The sequence below is a fragment of the Anomaloglossus baeobatrachus genome, chromosome 5 (assembly GCF_048569485.1).
Source record: "Anomaloglossus baeobatrachus isolate aAnoBae1 chromosome 5, aAnoBae1.hap1, whole genome shotgun sequence".
In the NCBI taxonomy this organism is placed as follows: domain Eukaryota; kingdom Metazoa; phylum Chordata; class Amphibia; order Anura; family Aromobatidae; genus Anomaloglossus; species Anomaloglossus baeobatrachus.
The window spans coordinates 329,470,557-329,494,104 of record NC_134357.1 but is presented as its reverse complement, the minus strand read 5'-3'; the positions used below and the strand labels follow the sequence as shown (position 1 = coordinate 329,494,104).

The window sequence follows — 23,548 nt, the reverse complement described above, 5'->3', positions numbered from 1 at the left end:
GAGCAAGATGCCTACACCTGTCACTCATCCACCTACCTCTTGATTTGAAAAATGTAAATGCTGGGCCATACTCTGGGTGGTGCATGGCCCATGCCAGACTGCTGTGAAAAGACACTATGGCTATTCTGGGGCAATTGATGAAACTGTCATTCCCCTAATTTTTGGAAATATTGAGACTCAAAGTTGGGTCCCCAAGTTGTATCTTGTCTGTAATGGCAGGATTCACAGCGTAAAAGGCCTACATATTTCACTCATCTAAGGCTACTTTCACACATCCGGATTTTTGCTCTGCGGCACAATACGGCGTTCTGCAGAAAAACCGCAACCGGCTTTTAAAACGCCGGTTGCGGGTTTTTTTGCATAGACTTACATTAGTGCCGTATTGTGCCGCAGGGGCTTGCGTTCGGTCCGGTTTTTGCCGCATGCGGCAGATTTAGCCGATGCCGCGGCCGGATCGAACGTTCCCTGCAACGTTTTTTGCTCCGGCAAAAAACACCGCATCGCGCCGCATCCGGCCGCTGCGGCGCATTTTTCAATGCATACCTATGGAGGCCTGATGCGGCGTGATGCGGAAAAAAAACGCATCCGGTCGCCGCATGCGGTTTTTTCCACTGCGCATGCTCAGTAGCATGCCGCAACCGGAAAAAAACGGATGGGCCGCATGTAAAAACTTATGCAAAGGATGCGGTGTTTTCGCCGCATCCGTTGCATAGTTTTCACAGCCGGATTGAGCCGCAGGGCTCAAACCGGATGTGTGAAAGTAGCCTAACTCTTGAGTTGAAAGCTGAAAATGCTGTCTGCCACTAATTTTTGGAAATGTGGATGTGCATCTTGTCTGTAATGGCAGGGTTATCAGAGCAACAGGTCTACTCATGTCACTCATCCAATATTTCTTATGTTAATAGTCTACAAAGGTAATGAATGTGCCACAACTGTGTGGCTCCACTGTAAAAAGGTTTGAGCTGTTTTGGTAGATTTTGAGCCCCCCTAAAGATCTTTGTTTTTTCATTTGCCTCCCATTGAATTCAATGGGTTTGGCTAGGTTTGGCGAACCGGTAAGCAAACACATTTGAGCTCGGTGACTCCAAAGCAAACTGAGCCTTAGGCTGCTTTCACACTACGTTTTTTTAACATGCGTCCTGAAAGTTTTTTTAATGCAAGAACGGATCCAGTGCAAATGTGTTTTCATTTCAATGCATTTGCAATGGACTCGCGTCAACATGCGTTCACATGCGTTTGCGTGCATTATAGTGAGGATCCAGCGACATGCAGTTTTTTAACTTTTTTCAAAAACGCTACTTGTAGCGTTTTTGAGCTGCGTCCAAATACTGTTTTTCACTGGATCCTGACTATACTGCACACAAACGTATGTGAACGCTGGCATGCTGATAGACAGGATCCTGCTTGCTTTACTGAGCATGCCCAGAATCCAGCCTGGTGTGATCACTCTCTCTCTCCCCCTCCCTCTCTCCCCCTCCCTCTCTTTCCCTCCCTCTCTCCCCCTCCCTCTCTCTCTCCCTCCCCCCTCTCTCTCCTCTCTCTCTCCCCCGCCTGAGAGCAGCGGACGCTCGTAACGAAGGTAAATATGGGGTAACCAAGCAAAGCGCTTCACTTAGTTACCCGATGTTTACCTTGGTTACGTGTGCAGGGAGCAGGCAGCCCGACTCTTAGCAGATACGGATGCTCGTAACCAAGGTAAATATCGGGTATCCAAGCAAAGCACTTCGCTTAGTTACCCGATGTTTACCTTGGTTACCAGCGTCCGCAGCTGTCAGATGCCAGCTCCCAGTCTGTCACGTTCAGTTCCCCTCACTCCCGATCACATGACTCCAATGCCCGCCCATAAAGTTCAAGTGACAGGAACCTGCAAAATAACACATGCGTTTGCATGCGTTTTTCTTTGTAAAAACAGGATCCACTTTTACAGCAATAAAACGTTCATGACGCATGTTAAAAAACGTAGTGTGAAAGCAGCCTTAGCTGTTTGCTCATTTATATTCATGACCTCCGTAGCCAAAGTAAAGAAAGATGGTCAGGGACCACATGAGATGCATTGCAACTTGCATAGTTTCTATAGTAAGTATTTCAAATCTATAACATTTTCAGAAAAGTAAGGGTAAGCAAGCACATTAGTAAATTAGATTATTCCATGCACTAACTTTATTTTCTATTTTTCAGGTAAATTGAACGAAAGATGTTCAAACTGTGGCGCGTCTGCTTCATATGTATATTGCTTATCCAGGCTCATAGTCTTAGTAGTGCTGCCGGAGGAAAAAATGGTGCTGTACTTCGAGTATCTAAAGAAGCATTAAATAATGGTAAGATATACATTTTAAATATTGAATGAGTTTATACTTTTGCTATTATTAGTGTCAGGGATCTTTGGATATATGAGAATACATTTGCATTTCTACATAACAAGTGTATGTGAACTTTGGGTTGTCCCAGAATAGTAAAACTCTTTTCTGTATCGTCCCCCCCTCATTGCCCCTCTCTGTAATTTGCCCCGCACACTTCCCCTCTGTAATGCATGCCCCCTACTCAGCTCCTCTCCATAATAACTTTCCCCCACATTACCCTTCTCTATAATACCCCCTTACACTACCCCACTCCCTAATATTTCCCTTACACACCTCCTTTCCATAATATTAGCCTACACTGCCTCTCTCCCCTACACCCATAGGAATATCAACCCCCCCTCCTCCTACAATGGGATATTTCATCTTGAGCTCCTCCATAGAGCACCTACTGATTCTAGCCACATCCTCACCACCTCTGCACTGCAGCACTGGCGACAGCAGCAGTGTGATTAGGTCACAGGGTGATGACCTCATAACGCCGCTACACGTCAGGGCGGGGTCTAAACAGCACTGCTCTGCTCTGCCCTTGTCCAGGCACTACAGTGTTCAACTATAGTGTCAGGACATTTGAAATACACAAATACAGTTTAATATAGGTAAATAAGTACCAGAGCCTCCCTCTTCTTTATGGCTGAATATACAATAATTTTTCGGCAGGCCACATGTGACCCATGGGCCGCATGTTGTGCAGGCCTGGAATAAACAAACTGGATATTCTGCTTAAACTTTAGGTAAGCTCAGAATTCTTGAATGTCAAACAGCAGGTGAAAAATTAAAATAAGATTTTAGAGTGTGAAAAAAGACCAAAACCTGTGATCTAAATATAATAACACTATGCTATAAATTCATAAAACTATAAAAGTAGAGATTAACTGTAGAGGAAACAAATGTTTAGCTAAGAAAAAAAGACCTTAAAGTTCTATTACAAATGTACATATTTGTGTGAACACTATAAATAACTGGCACTGTCAAGATTGGGAATTTAGGGAAAAAGGCAAATTCGTTTTTTCAGGGTCACAGAGATGGAGTTCAAATCGATCTGCGCAGATGTATGTATGAGGAGCAATAACCACACAGAGACTTGTCTCTATTCGGGAGAAGCTCAATGGTCTTCTGATCCGTATATTGTAAAATACACACAGTTATTCAGTTCAACATTGTCCCTGATTGGTCAGAGATATCCAGCAATGTTCATACAGTACGTTAGCCTGTTTCTTGCTTTCTAATACCAGCTTAAACCAGCTTCTGAATACTTTTTGTTAACACGTTGCTGAGCAAGAAGGAGGAGTCAACCTCCCACATCTCACATGGTGAGAACTAACTGATTACAGATTCTTGTAGTATATTCTAAATAGCTCTTTATTCATTGTTCATTCTGGCTTGATTATCTAGTTAACACATTCCTGATCACACATCTTAAAATTATAATGGCGTCTTTGCGATTGTCATATACTGTAGACAAACAGATAATTATGCAATGACATCTATACTTTGATTATTTACATACACAGATAATCTTATTACATTTAGAAAAATGGCCTACAGCCCAGGTCTACCCTCAGAGCACATGATATATACACTGCAACAACTAACAACTGAACAAAGCAGAACATTTATGAGTTAAAAAGTTTGTTAGACAATAGACAGCAAGATGTTTTTTATTTTCATTTTTTTTTCTTTTGGACAGCTTTTACTAAGGAGTGAAATTTCAATATACTCAAAAGTCCATGAGCTTCAATGCAAATCTATAATATATTTATCCAATTACATGGGCAAAGGAAGCCACCAGAGATACGTACCTCGTATCCCTGGGCTGCAACAGTATAATTACGGGTACTTCAATGCAGTACAATATTAGAAAGGTTTAGAGACTGGGGGACAATTTTAGTCATCAAACATATTTTTTCCATATAGAGCAGTATAGGCTATTTATGGCGCTTGATCCTTGGCTTTAACACAATGCCATTTTGAATTTAAAGATTGGGTTTAAATCTCTTGTTCTTGCATTCTGCCGCAAGATTGGGTCTGCCGTAAGGATTAGCGGACCGATGGAAGTTCGGGTTTGTCGGATTTGGCCGGACTTTAGTTATGTTAGGTTCGGCACCTTGACTTGACCTGAACTTGACCCAGAACCCTGATTCCCATATGAGTCAATGGGGACCCAAATTTTTGTGTTGTGAAATGGCTGTAAAATGTTCTTTGTAAGGGCTAGGGGGCTGCAAAAGGAATCAGATGGGGGCAATTGTTCTGTAAACAAATGTGGATAGGGAATAGATAAAAAAAAAAGACATGGGGTCCCACCTATTTTTGATAACCAGTGCAAGTAAAGCAGACAACTGCAGGATGCAGCCCTAAGCTATTTCCTTTACTTTGGCTGGTTATCAAAAATGGGGCTTTTCCCACTCCATCTTTTCAATAAATAATTTAAAAAACGGTGTGGGGTTATCCTTTTTTTGGTAATTAACCAAGGTAAGGCAGACAGCTCGGGACTGATATTATCAGGCAGAGAAGGCCCATGGTTATTTGGTCCTTCCCAGCCTACAAATGGCAGTTTGCAGCAGCCCCAGAGTTGGCACATCCATTAGTTGCACCTATTCTGTTGCTTTTCCAAGCTCTATAGGTCCATACATCACTGCCAATCAGTGTCAGGCACAACATTTCTTACAAGCATGAGAAATTCTGGGCCTACCACTGACCAGTAGTGACCTATGGAATCTGGATCTGAGAAGGTTGTCAGAAAAAAATCCCCACACAAATCGATGGGTGCCGTGGGACAGCACCCAAACTCTGAACTGTATTTTCAAGTTCGAGTTTCGGACACCCGATGTTTGGTACAAACCCCCAAACTTTACCGTTCGGGTTCATTCATCCCTAATCTATAGCTGTCAGACACAGCTTTGGGTCCTGAGAAGATAGAAGCAGCTGAGCACCATTTCTTTCTTCTTTTTGCTGACTTTTTGGGGCAAATATAAGCATCAAAGCTGATATGCTTTTGTAGGACTCAGCAATTACATGATGACTGGGTCTCTCCCCAGAATAGCAGAGCCACTGGGTCTTACCAGACCCAGATCAGCTTTGACAGTGATGTCTATCAGTATATGGAGCTTTTCCACTGTAACAGGGGCTTCTATGGATGCCGCAGTTAAAGTGGGTAAAAAAAGCAAAAAAACCTAAATATACAGTAAAGATCAAAAGTTTGGACACACCTTCTCAATCAAAGAGTTTTCTTTATTTTGATGACTCTGAAAATTGTAGATTCACATTGAAGGCATCAAACCTATGAATTAACACACGTGGAATGAAATACTTAACAAAAAAGTGTGAAACAATTGAAAATATGTCTTATATTCTAGGTTCTTCAAAGTAGACACCTTTTGCTTTGATTACTGCTTTGCACACTCTTGGCATTTACTTGATGAGCTTCAAAAGGAAGTCACTGGAAATGGTTTTCCCTTCACAGGTGTGCCCTGTCAGGTTTAATAAGTGGGATTTCTTGCCTTATAAATTGGGTTGGGACCATCAGTTGTGTTGTGCATAAGTCTGGTGGATACACAGCTGATAGTTCTACTGAATAGACTGTTAGAATTTGTATTAAGGCAAAAACAAAAGCAGCTAAGTAAAGAAAAACGAGTGGCCATCATTACTTTAAGAAATGAAGGTCAGTCACTTTGAAAGTGTCCCCAAGTGCAGTGGCAAAAACCATCAAACGCTACAAAGAAACTGGCTCACATGAGGACCGCTCCAGCTAAGGAAGACCAAGAGTCACCTCTGCTGCGGAGGATAAGTTTATCTGAGTCACCAGCCTCACAGGTTAACAGGAGCTAAGATTAGAGACAAGGTCAATGCCACACAGAGTTCTAGCAGCAGACACATCTCTAAAACAACTGTTAAGAGGAGACTTTGTGCAGCAGGCCTTAATGGCAAAATAGCTGCTAGGAAACCACTGCTAAGGACAGGCAACAAGCAGAAGAGACTTGTTTGGGCTAAATAACACAAGGAATGGACATTATACCAGTGGAAATCTGTGCTTTTGTCTAATGAGTTCAAATTTGGGATCTTTGGATCCAACCACCGTGTCTTTGTGTGACGCAGAAAAGGTGAACGGATGGACTCTACATGCCTGGTTCCCACCATGAAGCATGGAGGAGGAGGTGTGATGGTGCTTTGCTGGTGACACTGTTGGGGATTTATTCAAAATTGAAGGCATACTGAACCAGCATGGCTACCACAGCATCTTGCAGCAGCATCCTATTCCATCTGGTTTGCGTTTAGTTGGACCATCATTTATTTTTCAACAGAACAATGACCCCAAACACACCTCCAGGCTGTGTAAGGGCTATTTGACTAAGAAGGAGAGTGATGGGTTGCTACGCCAGATGACCTGGCCTCTACAGTCACCAGACCTGAACCCAATCGAGATGGTTTTGCGTGAGCTGGACCAGAGAGTGAAGGCAAAAGAGCCAACAAGTGCTAAGCATCTCTGGGAACTCCTTCAAGACTGTTGGAAGACCATTTCCAGGGACTACCTCTTAAAGCTCATCAAGAGAATGCCAAGAGTGTGCAAAGTAGTAATCAAAGCAAAAGGTGGCTACTTAGAAGAACCTAGAATATAAGACATATTTTCAGTTGTTTCACACTTTTTTGTTAAGTATTTAATTCCACATGTGTTAATTCATAGTTTTGATGCCTTCAATGTGAATCTACAATTTTCAGAGTCATGAAAATAAAGAAACCTCTTTGAATGAGATGGTGTGTCCAAACGTTTGGTCTGTACTGTATATTTATATATCATTAAAATTAATACAATTTGTTCAGCATGAAATAAAGCCTGATGCATCCATGTCACTGAAAAAAAGTATGACTGCTAAAAAAAGGAGAGGCACAAATGGAAATAATTAGTTGGTCATTGAAGAAGTTAAAAAAAATAAGTAACGACCCTTATTGTGCCTAGTTTATACAGTACATGTTTTAGCTAATGCGTCATATCTGGGTTGTATTCCATATTTGATCCTACCTCACTTTTTATGCAATTGAACTAAAGGCTGCTTTACACCAGACAATCTATCGTGCGATAGATCTTCGGGGTCACGGTTTTTGTGACGCACATCCGGCATCGCTGGCGATGCCGGCCTGTGTGACACCTCCTAGCGACGCAGTATCGTTCACAAATCGTGAGTCGCGTACTGCTCGCTAGGTTCCATAATATCGTTTAATTTAGTTGACCATCGTTCCCGTGGTAGCACACGCCGCTCCGTGTGACACCACGGGAACGATGAGCAGCTCACCTGCCTCCCGCGGCCGCCGCTGGCTCTATGTGGAAGGAAGGAGGTGGGCGGGATGTTTACGTCCCGCTCATCTCCGCCCCTCCGCTTCTATTGGCCGGCGGCCGTGTGACGTCGCTGTGACGCCGAACGTCCCTCCCACTCCAGGAAGTGGACGTTCGCCGCCCACAGCGAGGTCGCACGAGAGGTAAGTATGTGTGACGGGGGTTACTGACTTTGTGCGACACGGGCAGCGATTTGCCCGTGACGCAAAAAGGACGGGGGCGGGTACGATCGATTGTGAAATCGCACAATCGGTCGTACCATGTAAAGAAGGCTTAAGGGAGCTTACATTTTCTATGATACTTGTCTTTGCAGAAGGAACAGTTTTGTCAAACTGTACTTACTATGCTATGCCCTATCTAAGTTCATCAGTGATAGATCAGTGACATAGACACTGCTCCCTAACTCACCCTGCACAGTCTAAATCTATTCTATGTGATGCATCCTCTAAATTGTCTTTCTGCCTCTTGCTTGGGATAGGGTTCTCCTTGTCAGGTCCCATATGCAAGACGAAGAGGACAGCAGTGTGAAGCTGGTGAAGCTGAATCTCAAGGATACAGTCTCACACTGAGACAGCATCAGGAGAGTTTTTTATAACTCAAATCAAAAATTGTATGAACCTACTATATCACAAGCTCAGTATGGAAGCTTACAGAAGAAAAGGGATGGTACATCTGCCTTGTTAGTGAAGGGGGTCTTAAAATTATTTGGAGGGGTTCCTTAGGTGTTGATATCAAGTAGATCACAGGAAGTCAGAGACTAAGCTCCTATCTTACTCCGATGGCCATGATAAAACGATTCAAAATGTATAAATGCAATTGAGCTGTCAACAAACAATTTACACAAATAAAATGTTGATGGTGCATTATTGTAACTGATGCAATAAATACAGTAGGGCTACTGTAAGGTTATGGAGTACAATAATTAAAGAGAACCTGTCATCACGAATTTCCTTTTTTAAAGTAAAAGAATAGCTATAATGTCACTGTTATACACAATTCAATAGATAGCTTTATTGAAGATATCTGCTTCATGGTTGTATTTTAATCCACAATTGAAGTTTGAGTGTAATAGCCTTTCGGTGCATAGGGGCAGGGTCTTCGCCTCTGCCCTGGCCCCTCTACTTAGCTCTAGTGTTTGTGTGTCGCCCGGGGACCAGGGGTACTCAGATCCGGGCCACAGAGTCACTTCTGTGGGTATCACGGTAGCGTGACCCGGTCTGTGATCCCAGGCTCCACAGTAAAAGGGGATTTGGTAAGGGAGATTTATATTGTCCGTGACGCCACCCACGGTTGTGGTGATTGTGGACACCACCGCTGCTCTGGACGGGGATCCCGGGAGTGATGATATGGAGCAGCTAGATGTTATTTCGCCCCTCCGTGGGTAGGGGGTTGGTTGTCCCGGGGCCCGGTGATGGGGTAAGCAGGGAGCAGTGCTGCGGTGCGGTGCCCGAGGGCACGGCCGTACTCACAAGTATTCCACACAGAGTCACTGGTAACTAGGAATTGCCGGTGTCCGCAGCCTTCGGTACGGAGTGTTAGTGTCCCACACACGGTGCAGCAGCTCCTGTTCTTTCCTTGCAGCCAGGTGCCTTTCTCTCCACTCTCTTCCTCTCTCTCCTCAGCCGGGAACGGGGAATCCACTCCCCTGTAGCGATCCGGGTCACCCTAGGTACCGAGGGGCCACTACCCTGCTCCGGCTACCTCTGGCCCCTTCCTCACTACGGCCTGTCCCGGCCCTCTCGGAGCACGCTTCACTTTCAGCCTGGGAGCTACAACTCCAGGCTCCACTTCTGTCTGCCTCTCCTTACACTCTGCTCCAGCCCCTCCCCTCTGCACTGATTTTCTCTTACACTGGGGGCTGTGGTTTGTCCTGCTGCACCGGTGTGAGATCAGATTACCAAGGAGGATTAACTCTTTCTGTGACAACCTGGCTTTGCCAGGGCGTCACATTTGCATGGGCCAACTTTTTTAACACTCACTCTGGCGCCATCCTTACTGCTGGTAGCGGTGGAGCAAATTCAGCTCCGAGAAATCTTCAGTAAAATGGCACCGGTGGTGGCGCATGTGCAGATTGACCTCCCGTGTTCTTCAGTAAAATGGTACCTATGGCAGTGCATGCGCAGATTCAGATCTATGCTCATCATCAGATCTGGACCTGCACATGTGCCGCCACTGGCACCATTTTACTGAAGACTACCAGGGAATGAATCTGCGTAAGTGCCGCCCATGGCAAGGATGGTGCTGGTGCAAACTTTAAAAAAAAATGGCAGATACAGACACCAGAGGCAGGCTGATGGGATTTTGAAATCATTAATAGATTGACATTGTAAGGTTTAAAATCCCATTGTCATCCTTTTATTCATTTGATGTAAGTCTTTTATTGAAGACTTGCATCACTACAGTAAAAATGTAACCATGAAGAGTATCTCTCACATTGTTGTGTAAGAGGGTGGCCAGAAGAAGATAAGGAAGATACTCATATTCAGTTCTCCAAGACATTTGTGCACCAACATAGCCATCTGCTGGAGGATCAAGGTCACTAGGAATCAATCTGTAAAAAGTGTGTTTCCTCGAAGGCACAGTTAGAAAGGGACGCCGAATCAAGTGACAACTGTGTTGTAGTTATCAAGTATAGAAGGCTGGGCCAGCAGCGGGAAGGCAGAGTTGGCACCAAGATCATCAGGGGAATGGACATGTGCACAGCAGAGCAGACCTGTGTCATCTGCAGGGAAATCATCTGGAAGTAAACTGAGTCCAGAGGAACTAGAAGTCTGCATACTATCGAAAGAGGAGCATGAAGACTGAATATCATTGCCAAACAAACCTAAAGAGCAAATATCATTGTCAAAGAAACTCAAAAGCTGATTAACATTGCCTGAGGAACCCGAACACCATCACTGGAAGAGGATCAGAGACTATGTGTTCAAGCACGGAAGATTGGACAACGAGAACCAGAGACTAAAGCCCGCTACACACGCTTCAATATATCTCACAATCCGTCGTTGGGGTCAAGTTGTAAGTGACGCACATCCGGCATCGTTTGTGAGGTATCTGCGTGTGACAGCTACATGCGATCAGGATTGAACGCAAAACCGTTGATCGCAAACACATCGTATCATTCTCTAGAATTGTGCGTTTTGTTGCACGAACCTAGTCAATTGTAACGTGTGACATCCCTCATACGATTTTGTTGTCTGATGCTATGTGCGCAGGTGTGCGCTCTGCACCACAGCTTAAAAAAGGTCTGCTTCAGAGCGCAGCTAAAAAGCTGCGTTCTGAAGCGCCTCACAATGTCTGTCATGCACTAATCTCTGTCAGTCCGTCACTATCTCTGTCCCTCACTCTCTGTCCATGTCAGTCTATCCCCCTCTCTCATATACTCACCGATCCCCGATCCCTGGCGCTGCACGGCATTCACACTGCTCCGGCGGCTTTTACTGTTTTGAAAAAGCCGGCCGCCCATTAAACAATCTCGTATTCCCTGCTTTCCCCGCCCACCGGCGCCTATGATTGGTTACAGTGAGACACGCCCCCACTCTGAGTGACAGGTGTCACACTGCACCCAATCACAGCAGCCGGTGGGCGTGTCTATACTGTGTAGTGAAATAAATAATTAAATAATTAAAAAAAACGGCGTGCGGTTCCCCCCATTTTTAAAACCAGCCAGATAAAGCCATACGGCTGAAGGCTGGTATTCTCAGGATGGGGAGCTCCACGTTATGGGGAGCCCCCCACCCTAACAATATCAGCCAACAGCCGCCCAGAATTGCCGCATACATTAGATGCGACAGTTCTGGGACTGTACCCGGCTCTTCCCGATTTACCCTGGTGCGTTGGCAAATCGGGGTAATAAGGAGTTATTGGCAGCCCATAGCTGCCAATAAGTCCTAGATTAATCATGTCAGGCGTCTATGAGACACCCTCCATGATTAATCTGTAAGTTACAGTAAATAAACACACACCCGAAAAAATCCTTTATTAGAAATAAAAACACACACATATACCCTGGTTCACCACTTTAATCAGCCCCAAAAAGCCCTCCATGTCCGGCGTAATCCAGGATGATCCAGCGTCGCATCCAGCGCAGCTGCATGGAGGTGACCGGAGCCGCAGCAGACACAGCCGCTCCGGTCACCTCCACACAGCAAATGAACACAGCCGCGCGATCAGCTGAGCTGTCACTGAGGTTACCCGCGGCCACCGCTGCATCCACCGGTGGCCGCGGGTAACCTCAGTGACAGCAGCTGATCGCACGGCTGTCTTCATTTGCTGCATGGAGGTGACCGGAGCGGCTGTGTCTGCTGCGGCTCCGGTCACCTCCATGCAGCTGCGCTGGATGCGACGCTGGATCATCCTGGAGTACGCCGGACAAGGAGGGCTTTTTGGGGCTGATTAAAGTGGTGAACCAGGGTATATGTGTGTGTTTTTATTTCTAATAAAGGATTTTTTCGGGTGTGTGTTTATTTACTGTAACTTACAGATTAATCATGGAGGGTGTCTCATAGACGCCTGACATGATTAATCTAGGACTTATTGGCAGCTATGGGCTGCCAATAACTCCTTATTACCCCGATTTGCCAACGCACCAGGGTAAATCGGGAAGAGCCGGGTACAGTCCCAGAACTGTCGCATCTAATGTATGCGGCAATTCTGGGCGGCTGTTGGCTGATATTGTTAGGGTGGGGGGCTCCCCATAACGTGGAGCTCCCCATCCTGAGAATACCAGCCTTCAGCCGTATGGCTTTATCTGGCTGGTTTTAAAAATGGGGGGAACCGCACGCCGTTTTTTTTAATTATTTAATTATTTATTTCACTACACAGTATAGACACGCCCACCGGCTGCTGTGATTGGGTGCAGTGTGACACCTGTCACTCAGAGTGGGGGCGTGTCTCACTGTAACCAATCATAGGCGCCGGTGGGCGGGGAAAGCAGGGAATACGAGATTGTTTAATGGGCGGCCGGCTTTTTCAAAACAGTAAAAGCCGCCGGAGCAGTGTGAATGCCGTGCAACGCGGCGCCGGGGATCGGTGAGTATATGAGAGAGGGCTGCTAACTTCAGTTACTCAGGGGATTAGTGGTCACCGGTGAGTCCTTCACTGGTGACCGCTAATCAGGACGCGACACAGACAGAGCCGCAGAATCACAATGAAGTCGGGTGAAGTTCACCCGAGTTCATTCTGACAGTGCGGCTCTGTCTGTGTCTGCTGTCATCTGCCATTCAGCTCTGCTACATGGCTGTCTGTGTCTGCTGTTAGCGGCCATGTAGCAGAGCTGAATGGCAGATGACATAGTAAAAACGCATCCCACATTACACACGCTTGGCAAGTCAATAAATAAAAAAAAAAAAAGGTGCTCAATGCATACGTCACAGAACACATGATCTAAAGGATCGCACACAAAATTGACCAATTTAACATAGGCTACTAACGCTCGTGTGACAGCAAATGAACGACCAACGTGAAATCTGATAGATCCCGTATGCAACCTGGGCGTGTCACATCGCAAATGCGATTGTACAACTAATTGCAACGTGTAAAGTGGGCTTAAGAAACAGACATTTGTTCCAGAGCAGCATCAAAGTGAGATGGGCTGTTACTTCCCGCCGTGACGTACGGTTCTGATTGAGAGCATAGCTAATTTACTAGGGATGAGCGAGCATACTTGGCATAGCTCGAGACTGAGCATCAGGGTGATAGAGACATTTGTTACGCATTCGAGTATCTTGCGAGTACGGCTACTTTCACACATCCGGTTTGAGCCCTGCGGCTCAATCCGGCTGTGAAAACTATGCAACGGATGCGGCAAAAACACCGCATCCTTTGCATAAGTTTTTACATGCGGCCCATCCGGTTTTTTCCGGTTGCGGCATGCTACTGAGCATGCGCAGTGGAAAAAACCGCATGCGGAGACCGGATGCGTTTTTTTCCGCATCGCGCCGCATCCGGCCTCCATAGGTATGCATTGAAAAATGCGCCGCAGCGGCCGGATGCGGCGCGATGCGGTGTTTTTTGCCGGAGCAAAAAACGTTGCAGGGGACGTTCGATCCGGCCGCCGCATCGGCTAAATCTGCCGCATGCGGCCAAAACCGGACCGAACGCAAGCCCCTGCGGCACAATACGGCACTAATGTAACTCTATGCAAAAAAAACCGCAACCGGCGTTACAAAAGCCGGTGGCGGTTTTTCTGCAGAACGCCGTATTGTGCCGCAGAGCAAAAATCCGGATGTGTGAAAGCACCCTACTCGACATACTTGATTCACTGCCTGGAATGAGAGAAAGAAGACAGAGAGAAATTTTCCTTCTTCCTAGAAAAATGCACGAGTTTCCCATATACTTCTATTAGGCACGATACTCGAATCGACTCCGTTCAAGCGTCCTATCTGCTCGATTCGAGTACCAAGCACTCAAGCATTTTAGTGTTCACTCATCACTACCCAGGGGAGGGATGGGCTGGTGGGCAGGGGGGCAAATGACCCCTGGGCCGGTGCCTCAGCAGCTGTTTCGGGCTGCGTGACTATCTCTTGATTGCCAGCACTTACATTTAAACTTGTGCAAGTGCTGGCCGGCCACATCCCAGTACAGCAGCCACACACACACTGTACACTGTGTGAGCAGCATCTGCTGATCTTACCTTACCAGCACACTTGGATGCATCTTCCTGTGGCAGGAGAGGAGTCTGTATTCAGGCTGGAGGTCAGCACAGGGCCGGAGGTCTATGATGTTCCCACAGTGAGCAAATGACAGGACCCAGCTCATCTCCTGCTTTTGGTATGGTCACAGCAGCTGTCAGCAATCTCTATATCTGAGCCACAGTCGAATCTATTGCAGGAGCTCAACTTTCACACAGATTTGGTCATGCTCTAAGTTTGATTCATCGGTTCCAGCATTACCAGATCTGTGTGTAAGATGTCTACAGCAATACCTCACAGTAAGGGTCAGATAGTGACTGCAGGCAGGAGTGTACACCACTGCAATGACTGATCTTCAGCCAGGCTCCAGGACATCATTTTATGATACACTATATAGACCTATATAATATAGCATGTGATATCCTGGTGCATGTATCGGATCAGTCAGTGCACATAGGCACTATGTAGTATATAATAATAATCTGAATACTGGCTATGCTGTACTGTACACCCCTCACCATCTGATGTCTGTGCACAAATAGGGTCCAAAATTTGGCTCAGGGCCCCCACCAGCATGTTAGTCAAATCTATAGGCCTTATCCCATATTAAGGTCCCCCATCTGTAACAATGTTCTCTTCCTGGGCCCTTTATATATTAATGTCCCCATCCTTGTAATTATGTCCCCGTTCTGGGCCCCATATGTAATAATGTTCCCATCCTGGCCTTGTATGTTATAATATAAAAAGGAAGAACAGAAAAAATAGTTTCAGCCTACCGTAATGCCTGTAATGTGAGTGCAGTATGATGCATGGATAACACCAGGATGGAGCAACAGAAAAAAATTGTAGGTAGATTCCAGCACCAAATAGGATACCATCCAGAAATTGTGTAAAAGTAGAAAATCTTTATTGGATCTTCATGTTAAAAATAGACACACAATTAAAAGTCCATAACACCTCAGGTGTTATTTATTGACTTTTAATTGTGTGTCTATTTTTAACATGAAAATCCAATAAAGATTTTTCTATTTTTATACAATTTTTGGATGGTATCCTATTTGGTGCTGGAATCTACATACAATTTTTTATGTAATAATGTCCCTGTCCTGGCACTGTATGTAGTAATGCCCCCATTCTCACCCAGTATGTAATAATGTCTCTGTCCTGGCACTGTATGCAATAATGTCCCTATACTGGCACTTTATGTAATAATGTCCCCCTCCTGGCACTGTATTTAGTAATGTCCCTGTCCTGGCACTGTATGTAGTAATGTTCCCGTCATGGCACTGTATGTAATAATGTCCACATCCTGTGATAATGCCCCTTTCCTGGCACTGTATGTAGTAATGATCCAAGGTGCAAGGGGTGTGGTGAGCGGCGCCTGGCACTGATATTATGCACCGTATGTGGCGGGCATGCTAATATCAGCTGCTGGCCTCTGATAGGTCAGCAATCACTACTGGAGTCAGCAGCAGAAAGGGAAGGTGTCTGCGGCCCCCTATCTCCACAGACCTCGTTGAGGTTGCACCCTCTGTTACCACGATCTTTATGCATCTGCAGATGTTATATACAGGATAATATTCATCAGGTACATTATCTGATGCTCTGTAGTTCTCACATATCATTTACCAATGCAGATGAGTAAATCCATTCTCAGGACTCTGGTCCAGGGGACAAGTCTGTAGTCTGGCGGCCACCAGACGGGGACCCTGCAGACCTCCGCCTACCTGCTAGCAGTTCCTCCTCTTGTGATTTGCAGTCCTGGTGCAACAACATTTTTGCAGCGTGACATATACATGACATTGGGCCAGGCTACAAATGAAAGGAAAAACCAAGTACTGTATGCCAGCAGGTAGGAGTAGGTTCGCAGGGGTGAGCCTGCGGCCATAGAATAGTGGCCTGGCTCCCTAACCAGGGTCCTGCAAGTTAATTTACTTTATCTATATGCCAGTCATATATCCTCCGATATACTGATATACTGTGCAAACATTTGATGTTATGTACAGATGATATGCGGCTGGTATAATATGTGATGTCTGTACTCATACGCCATCAGATATTATCCTATATATGACATCCGATGTCTGTAGTCACAGCAGATCAGATATACGATATTCTCCTGTATACTGGATGTAATATACTATGTACAAATATCCTATGGCATATACAGGATTATATATTACTGGTATATTCTACACTATTGACGCACCCATCAGGCTCGTGGGGGCACTAGGAACTGGCCTGGTTCCTGTTTCGGGGAGGATGATGTCAACGGTGGCAAGGCCCGACTCCGTGACCCTGGCAGTGTCATTTTAAAAGATGTGGGGGGAATATTATATATGTATAAGTTGTGCCACCTGTGGTATTCGGTAATGTATAGCTGACGCTGCAGGACAGGACCACTGAGGCAGATGGTGACGCAGCTAAGATGGTATGTGGAGCCCCGCAAACGCTGTGTCGGTGCATTACCTTCAGGGACTCCACGTAGATGGATCTGTCTGGTCACAGGTAGGAAACCTTCTTTGTAGTTTGTCGTGACGCCACTCTCAGATTTGCGGTCAGTGGGGGACCGCCACTGCAGGTTAAGGGATGCCTGGGGCTGATGGTGGGTGCAGCCAGTTGTAGTAGCCTCCTGAGAGTGAGGCAAGCCCCAGGGCCCTGTGTTGATGCGTAGAACTACAAGGCGCAGAATGACTCAACACAGGCAGGATGTCTTTCAGGGTTTTTACTCACAGTTGATGGCAGGGTGAGTGACCCGGGCGTAGCTGGGATGAACCAAGTGGGAACCAAGTGTCCTTCAGGCTGACTTGTGAGGGTGACTACTAACTCGCCTTCCTTAGCCCTTGGTGGTTTGGGGTAACCCCGACTTTGAGTCCCTATGGGGGTCACCCAGGGAAGATGCTGCAGCCTCTCTCCCCTTCGTTTGCCGTTTGCTTGTCGCCTGGACCAGGCCACTCCAGCTGCTTGCCTCCTGTGACCTATGGGCCCTAACTGTGGCTACGTGGCTGCGGCTTTTGTGGTGTTGTGGCGTGGGCTTTGAGAGCCCCACACCGGCAGGTTTAGCAAAAGAAAGCTGGATCTATCTCCGCTTCGGGATCTGCCGCCCGTTTGGGCCTGGTACTCTCTAGCAGTCTCCTTACTTCCCACTCCGTTGCCCTCTCTCTAGCTGAAGATGGATTTCGGGTAGCACTCCTAGTTGACCGTTCTCCCCCGTCGGTAGCCACTGCGCGGACGCTGTCAGACTACAGCAGCCCACGGGATCTGCTCCTCACTCGAGCTCCCTGGACTCTGCACTGCCTGGCTCACTGCCCCTCCTCTCCTGTTCTTGCCTACGCCACCTAGCAACCAGACTCTCTTACCACACCCCTTGAGAGGAGATGGAGGCTTTTGGCCCCCTCCACTATTCCAGTGAAGGTGAAGGCTTTTCCCCCTCCTGGGATCCCCAGGGGTCCTCTCATGGGTACATGTGTGAGACCTGATCACTATGCGCCTGTGTACCACACCCCGGTCAGCCTTCTGGATTACCTGTGTTGTACTGTCCCCAGCATGGGTGCAGTACTCAGTGGTGCCTGACCAGGTCAGGGGCGCCACAGGTACAGCTCCTCACAGGTGGAGCTGTGCCCCAGGGCAACTGTAAGAGGCCTTTAGCAGATGGAATGCTTGGAATGGCGGGTGGCTGGCGGCACAAGAAATAATTACAGGACACAGCGGGATGCAGTCATTGGTTCTTTTACTCACAATTGGCAGTTCCAGGTTATCACGGCCGGTCAAACACCACCCTCGGAATGCTGGGTCCTACGGTGACGGGATCCAGGTGATCCCCTGGCAATTTGGGGGCACAGAACCTGTGTTCCTTTCTTTATCCCTTTCCAGGTCGTCTTCCTGTACTGGCTTCGCCCTCCTGCCCTGCACCCTCACACACAGTGCCCTAAGCCGGTGTCTGCGGGCCTTGATTAGGAGGATCTTCTGCCCTTGTTCCCTTGCCCTCTATGGTCACCTTTTCTGCCGATTCGCGTGTGGCTGCGGCTTCGACACATAAAGATACCTCAGCCTCTGATTTGCTAGCTGAGCCTGGTTGTTCTCCACTAGTCTAGGGGCCGGTTCCTCTTTGCGGTCTAGTCCCTCCACGCCAGTGTGTCAGATGTGGATGCGAGCCCACGGGTGGATCTCTCACTTACCGTGATTCTGGGACCCCTACATTCTTCCAACCTTCATTCTGGTCTTAGGATGAGCTCACCAGCTCCAGCCCCCAGGACCTCCTCTTCCCACCTCTAGACTGACTCTGGGACTGTGCTCTCCCTAAGTGTCGCGGGTGGAGGGGACGCGCTCGCCACGCTCGGGGACTCGAGCAGCGCTCCTCACCCGTGAGTGAAAAGGGGGTGGTATGTTTAGGGAGATTGTTCGTGACGCCACCCACGGGACGTGGTGATGATGGCACCACCGCTGTTGGTAACGGGATCCCGGGAGAGATGGTAGGGTGCAGCTAGGATGTTGTCCCCTCCGTGGGTAGGGGGGTTGGTGATCCCGGGGCCCGGTGGTGTGACGGGGAGGCCGGATGGCTGGGGTGCAGGGACTGCGCGGCGCGGTGCCGGACGGCACTGGTGTACTCACTCAGACAATCACTGACAGAGTCGTTTGTAAACCAAAAACGGCCGGATGGACGGGTCCCGCAGCCGGCTGCAGTGTTGTTGTTGTGCTCTCCCCGGACGGCTGATGGTGACTGTCTTTCCCTGCACCTGTGAAGATGTTCTTGGCTCCTGTGGTTGCCCACCGGTAGTCCGCTCCCCGGCGTATAGGTGCCGTAGGAGCCCGTTTTGCCTGCAGGCGCTGACCCTTGGATCTCTAGCCTGTGGCGGTGGCTGTATATCCTCTCTGGGTGGACTGCTGCCTTCAATTGGAACTTGGACCTGGGTGGCCCGTTGGGAGGTGCAAGTTCACGTCGCGGCGAGCCACAAACACTTCGGCCTCCAGGCCCAGTTCATAAATAAAGCCGAACCCCCTTCGCAGGTTAAACTGCCGGACTTGGCCTTCATACACCGGGCCCCGCATCCGAAAGGTGGCATTGCCATCACTTCGGCCCTCTGCTGCTCCCTGGCGGCAATTTCTCGGCCCAACTGGCTTGGCTCCCTGTCCCAGTAAGGGGCGTTGGAAGGGCTGGATTATAGGCGGGGCAGGTGGGGCTTCAGCCCCGGGGCCCCCACCAAAAGAGCTCCCAAGGGGGCCCCCACCACCAGGGCTATACTTGCCACTATTCACCTGTCAGCATTTTTTTTTCCCTTCACACCCTCTCCCCCTCCGTAAAGACAATCTAATAAATCAGCTGTGTTTTCGGGGGTGGGGGTGTCGGCGCACCGCCATTTATTTGTATACGCTGATTGACCCCGGAAGTACCAGCGCTTGCACTTACGGGGTCAGAGGTGTGCACTACCAATGAGCTCCCTGCTATGTGCTGCGGCCGTACCCAGCGAGGGGCAGGGGGAGCACGGTGTAGTGGGCCGCTGTATCTGCTGTCCCCGCCGCGCTCCTCAGCACTGTGTACATGCCAGGCACACTAGCAGGAGCAGGAGGCAGCGCGCTGTGCTGGCTCTGCTGGGTGCTGTGTGCCGGGCATGCACACAGTGCAGAGGAGCGCGCCGATACTGGTGACCGCAGCTTTGTCCTTCCTATTCAAATGTATTTGCGTCTTTCAGACGTAAATACATTTGAACAGCGCGCCGGGACTGGGCCCCGCCCCCGACGTGCAGTAACGTGATGAGATCAGCACCTTGCTGACGTCATCACAGTGCTGCGGTCGCCACACAGGAGACATCAGGAAGCGAGCGCTCCATGAAGGAGCTGAAGAGACAGGTTTAATGAGTGGGGAGGGGCTGAGGACACATAAAGGGGAACATTTGTGAAGGAACACAGCTTTGTGACAGGCAATGGAGGAGTACTGTATTCCGAGGGAGGGGGGTAGTGTGTAGTGATGGGGCAGTGTAATTTGTGTGTGTAGGGGGTGATGTGGGTTGCATTGTATTGTGTGGGGGGGAGGGGTAATGGGGGGTGCATTGTATTGTGTGTGGGGGGTGCATTATATTGTGTGTTGGGGGGAGGGGTAATGGGGGGTGCATTGTATTGTGTGTGGGGGAGGGGTAATGAAGGATGCATTGTATTGTGTGTGGGGGGAGGGGTAATGGAGGGTCCATTGTATTGTGGGTGGGGGGAGGGGTAATGGAGGGTGCATTGTATTGTGTGTGGGGGGAGGGGTAATGGAGGGTGCATTGTATTGTGTGTGGGGGAGGGGTAATGGAGGATGCATTGTATTGTGTGTGGGGGGAGGGGTAATGGAGGATGCATTGTATTGTGTGTGGGGAGAGGGGTAATGGAGGATGCATTGTATTGTGTGTGGGGGAGGGGTAATGGAGGATGCATTGTATTGTGTGTGGGGGAGGGGTAATGGAGGGTGCATTGTATTGTGTGGGGGGAGGGGTAATGGAGGGTGTATTGTGTGTGGGGAGAGGGGCAATGGAGGATGCATTGTATTGTGTGTGGGGGGAGGGGTAATGGAGGATGCATTGTATTGTGTGTGTGTGTGTGTGGGGGGTAATGGAGGGTGCATTGTATTGTGTGTGGAGGGAGGGATAATGGAGGGTGCATTGTATTGTGTGTGTGGGGGGGGAGGGGTAATGGGGGGTGCATTGTATTTGTGTGTGTGTGTGTGTGTGTGTCAGAGCTGTGTGTGTGTCAGAGCTGTGTGTGTAAGAAGCAGTACTGTGTGTGTGTATATGTATGAATTAGAGCAGTCTGTGCGGCCCCCCCAGAACTATATGGGTCCCCCAGAGCGCTATGTCACCCATCCCAGTAATGAGTACACCACCAGAGCTGTTTGCCACTCCAGTAATGTCTATGCCCCCTGCCCCTCCTGTAATGTATATATTGTAGCCCCCCAGCCCCTTCTGTGATGTATATACAGCAGTGCTGTCAGTGTGCAGTCATGTCTGTTAGTGACAGCAATCGTGAAACACAGCCACATGTCCTGAAGGAGCTGGACGGAAACAAGCGGGAGAGGTGAGTGAGGCTGCTGGCGACTTCCCGATATTAATATCTGTAAGGGCTCATGCGCACGTAGCTGCTGAATAATCTGCACCGATTTGACAGCACATGTGCGCGTCAAATTGCTGCAGAAACACTGCATAATGGATGCAGTTTTTCTGTACAAAAAAAAGCTGATTTCATGTGCTATGGCTGCTGCCCTCACCATAGACAGAGTGGGAGCTGCATCCAAAGCGCACGGAATAATTGACATGCTGCTTTTTTGAACGCACTGTTGACCACCAGCTCCTTCTCTCTATGCTCCATTCTATCGGCCTAAAGGACACTGTGCTCTCCTGGTTCTCTTCCTATCTTTCTGGCCGCTCATTCAGTGTATCATTTGCTGGCTCCACATCTTCTCCTCTTCCTCTCACTGTTGGGGTCCCTCAAGGTTCAGTCCTTGGCCCTCTTCTTTTCTCCCTCTACACTGCCCCAATTGGAATGAACATCAGCAGATTTGGCTTTCAGTACCATCTTTATGCTGATGACACACAGCTATACACCTCCTCCCCTGAGCTCACCCCTGCTGTACTACAGAACACAAGTGACTGCCTGACTGCAGTTTGCAACATCATGTCTGCTCTCTATCTGAAACTTAACCTTTCCAAAACTGAACTTCTGCTTTTCCCTCCATCTCCCAACCTTCCTAAACCTGACATCTCCCTCTCTGTGTGTGGCACAACGATAAGTCTGAGGCCACAGGTCCGCTGTCTGGGTGTTATCATACCTCCCAACTTTTCAAGAAAGGAACGAGGGATAAAGTATGCGGCGCGCGCAGCGCGCCGCGGCAAATTTTGACCACGCCCCTAGCCACACCCCTAGCCACACCCATTTGACAGTAAGGCGGGCTTTGCACACTACGACATCGCAGGCCGATGCTGCGATGTCGAGTGCGATAGTGCCCGCCCCCGTCGCAGCAGCGATATGTGGTGATAGCTGGCGTAGCGAAAGTTATCGCTACGCCAGCTTCACACACACACTCACCTGCCGTGCGACGTCCCTGTGGCCGGCGACCCGCCTTCTTGTTAAGGGGGCGGGTCATGCGGCGTCACTGCGACGTCACACGGCAGGCGGCCAATCAGAGCGGAGGGGCGGAGATGAGCAGGATGTAAACATCCTGCCCACCTCCTTCCTTCCGCATATCCTACGGAAGCCGCAGTGAGGCCGGTAGGAGACGTTCCTCGCTCCTGCGACTTCACACACAGCGATGTGTGCTGCCGCAGGAGCGAGGAACAACATCGGACCATTGCGTCAGCGTAATCATGGATTACGCCGACGCTGTACCGATGATACGATTACGACGCTTTTGCGCTCGTTAATCGTATCATCCAGCCTTTACACACTGCGATGTCGCATGCGATGCCGGAAGTGCGTCATTTTCAATTTGACCCCACCGACATCGCACCTGCGATGTCGCAGTGTGCAAAGTGCCCCTAAGGGTCATTCAGCAGATGTCCCGGACTGTTCATTCATATTTATAGCAGTAAGACTTTTTTTATATTTCTATGTGTCACTATATGACATGTTGCTTATTTGTGCCTATAAAGCCGTGTTCATACGTTGCATAAATTCTGTTTCTTTTTGTTTCTGTCTGCACCAAACTACACAATAAGAATCTTCTCTGTTTTTTCCATTTTTGCTGCATTTTTTCTGCCTTTTCTCCATTATTTAATGCGTTTTTGGTTTAGATGTGAATCTGTGTTTTTAAGTGTTTTTATTGTACAGAGAAGCTTTTTCCTGCATTTTTTAAGCTCCACATAGAAATCTCCAGAGAAACTTCCCCCCCGAAAACTGCAGAATTCAGCGTCGTCTTTTCATGGAATCACATCCACTTTACTTGGACAATTAAACACAGCAGAATAAATGTGCAAAAAAACAGCAGGAAAAAAATGTAGCATTTACACTACATGTGAATATGGACTAATTGTCCAAGCAAAGTGGATGAGACGTCCTGAAATCTCCGCCCCTGGTGCATGGAAAGACGCCGCTGAACGGTGCGGATTTGGTGTTTCTTTCTTTATAAGCTTCAGGATTCACATCAGCAACAAACATGTATCAAATAAGGGGGACAATGTATAAAAAATACCGCAAACACGCAATAATCAGAGAACATTGTTATTGCACTCGTGGCACGGACACCTGCAGAAAAAATGCAGCATTTA

At 48.0% G+C, this 23,548-nt stretch overlaps 1 protein-coding gene across 1 annotated transcript in view; it reads left to right on the top strand.

The window, feature by feature from the left end:
• The first annotated feature begins 2,184 nt into the window (after positions 1-2,184).
• The window catches only part of LOC142310070 (BPI fold-containing family B member 4-like), a 126,321-nt gene continuing 104,957 nt past the window's right edge, over positions 2,185-23,548 (top strand). The window contains exon 1 of the mRNA XM_075347538.1: positions 2,185-2,318. Within this exon, the coding sequence (XP_075203653.1) occupies positions 2,195-2,318 (124 nt within the window). The 5' untranslated portion in view covers positions 2,185-2,194. The remainder of the gene's footprint in view (positions 2,319-23,548) is intronic.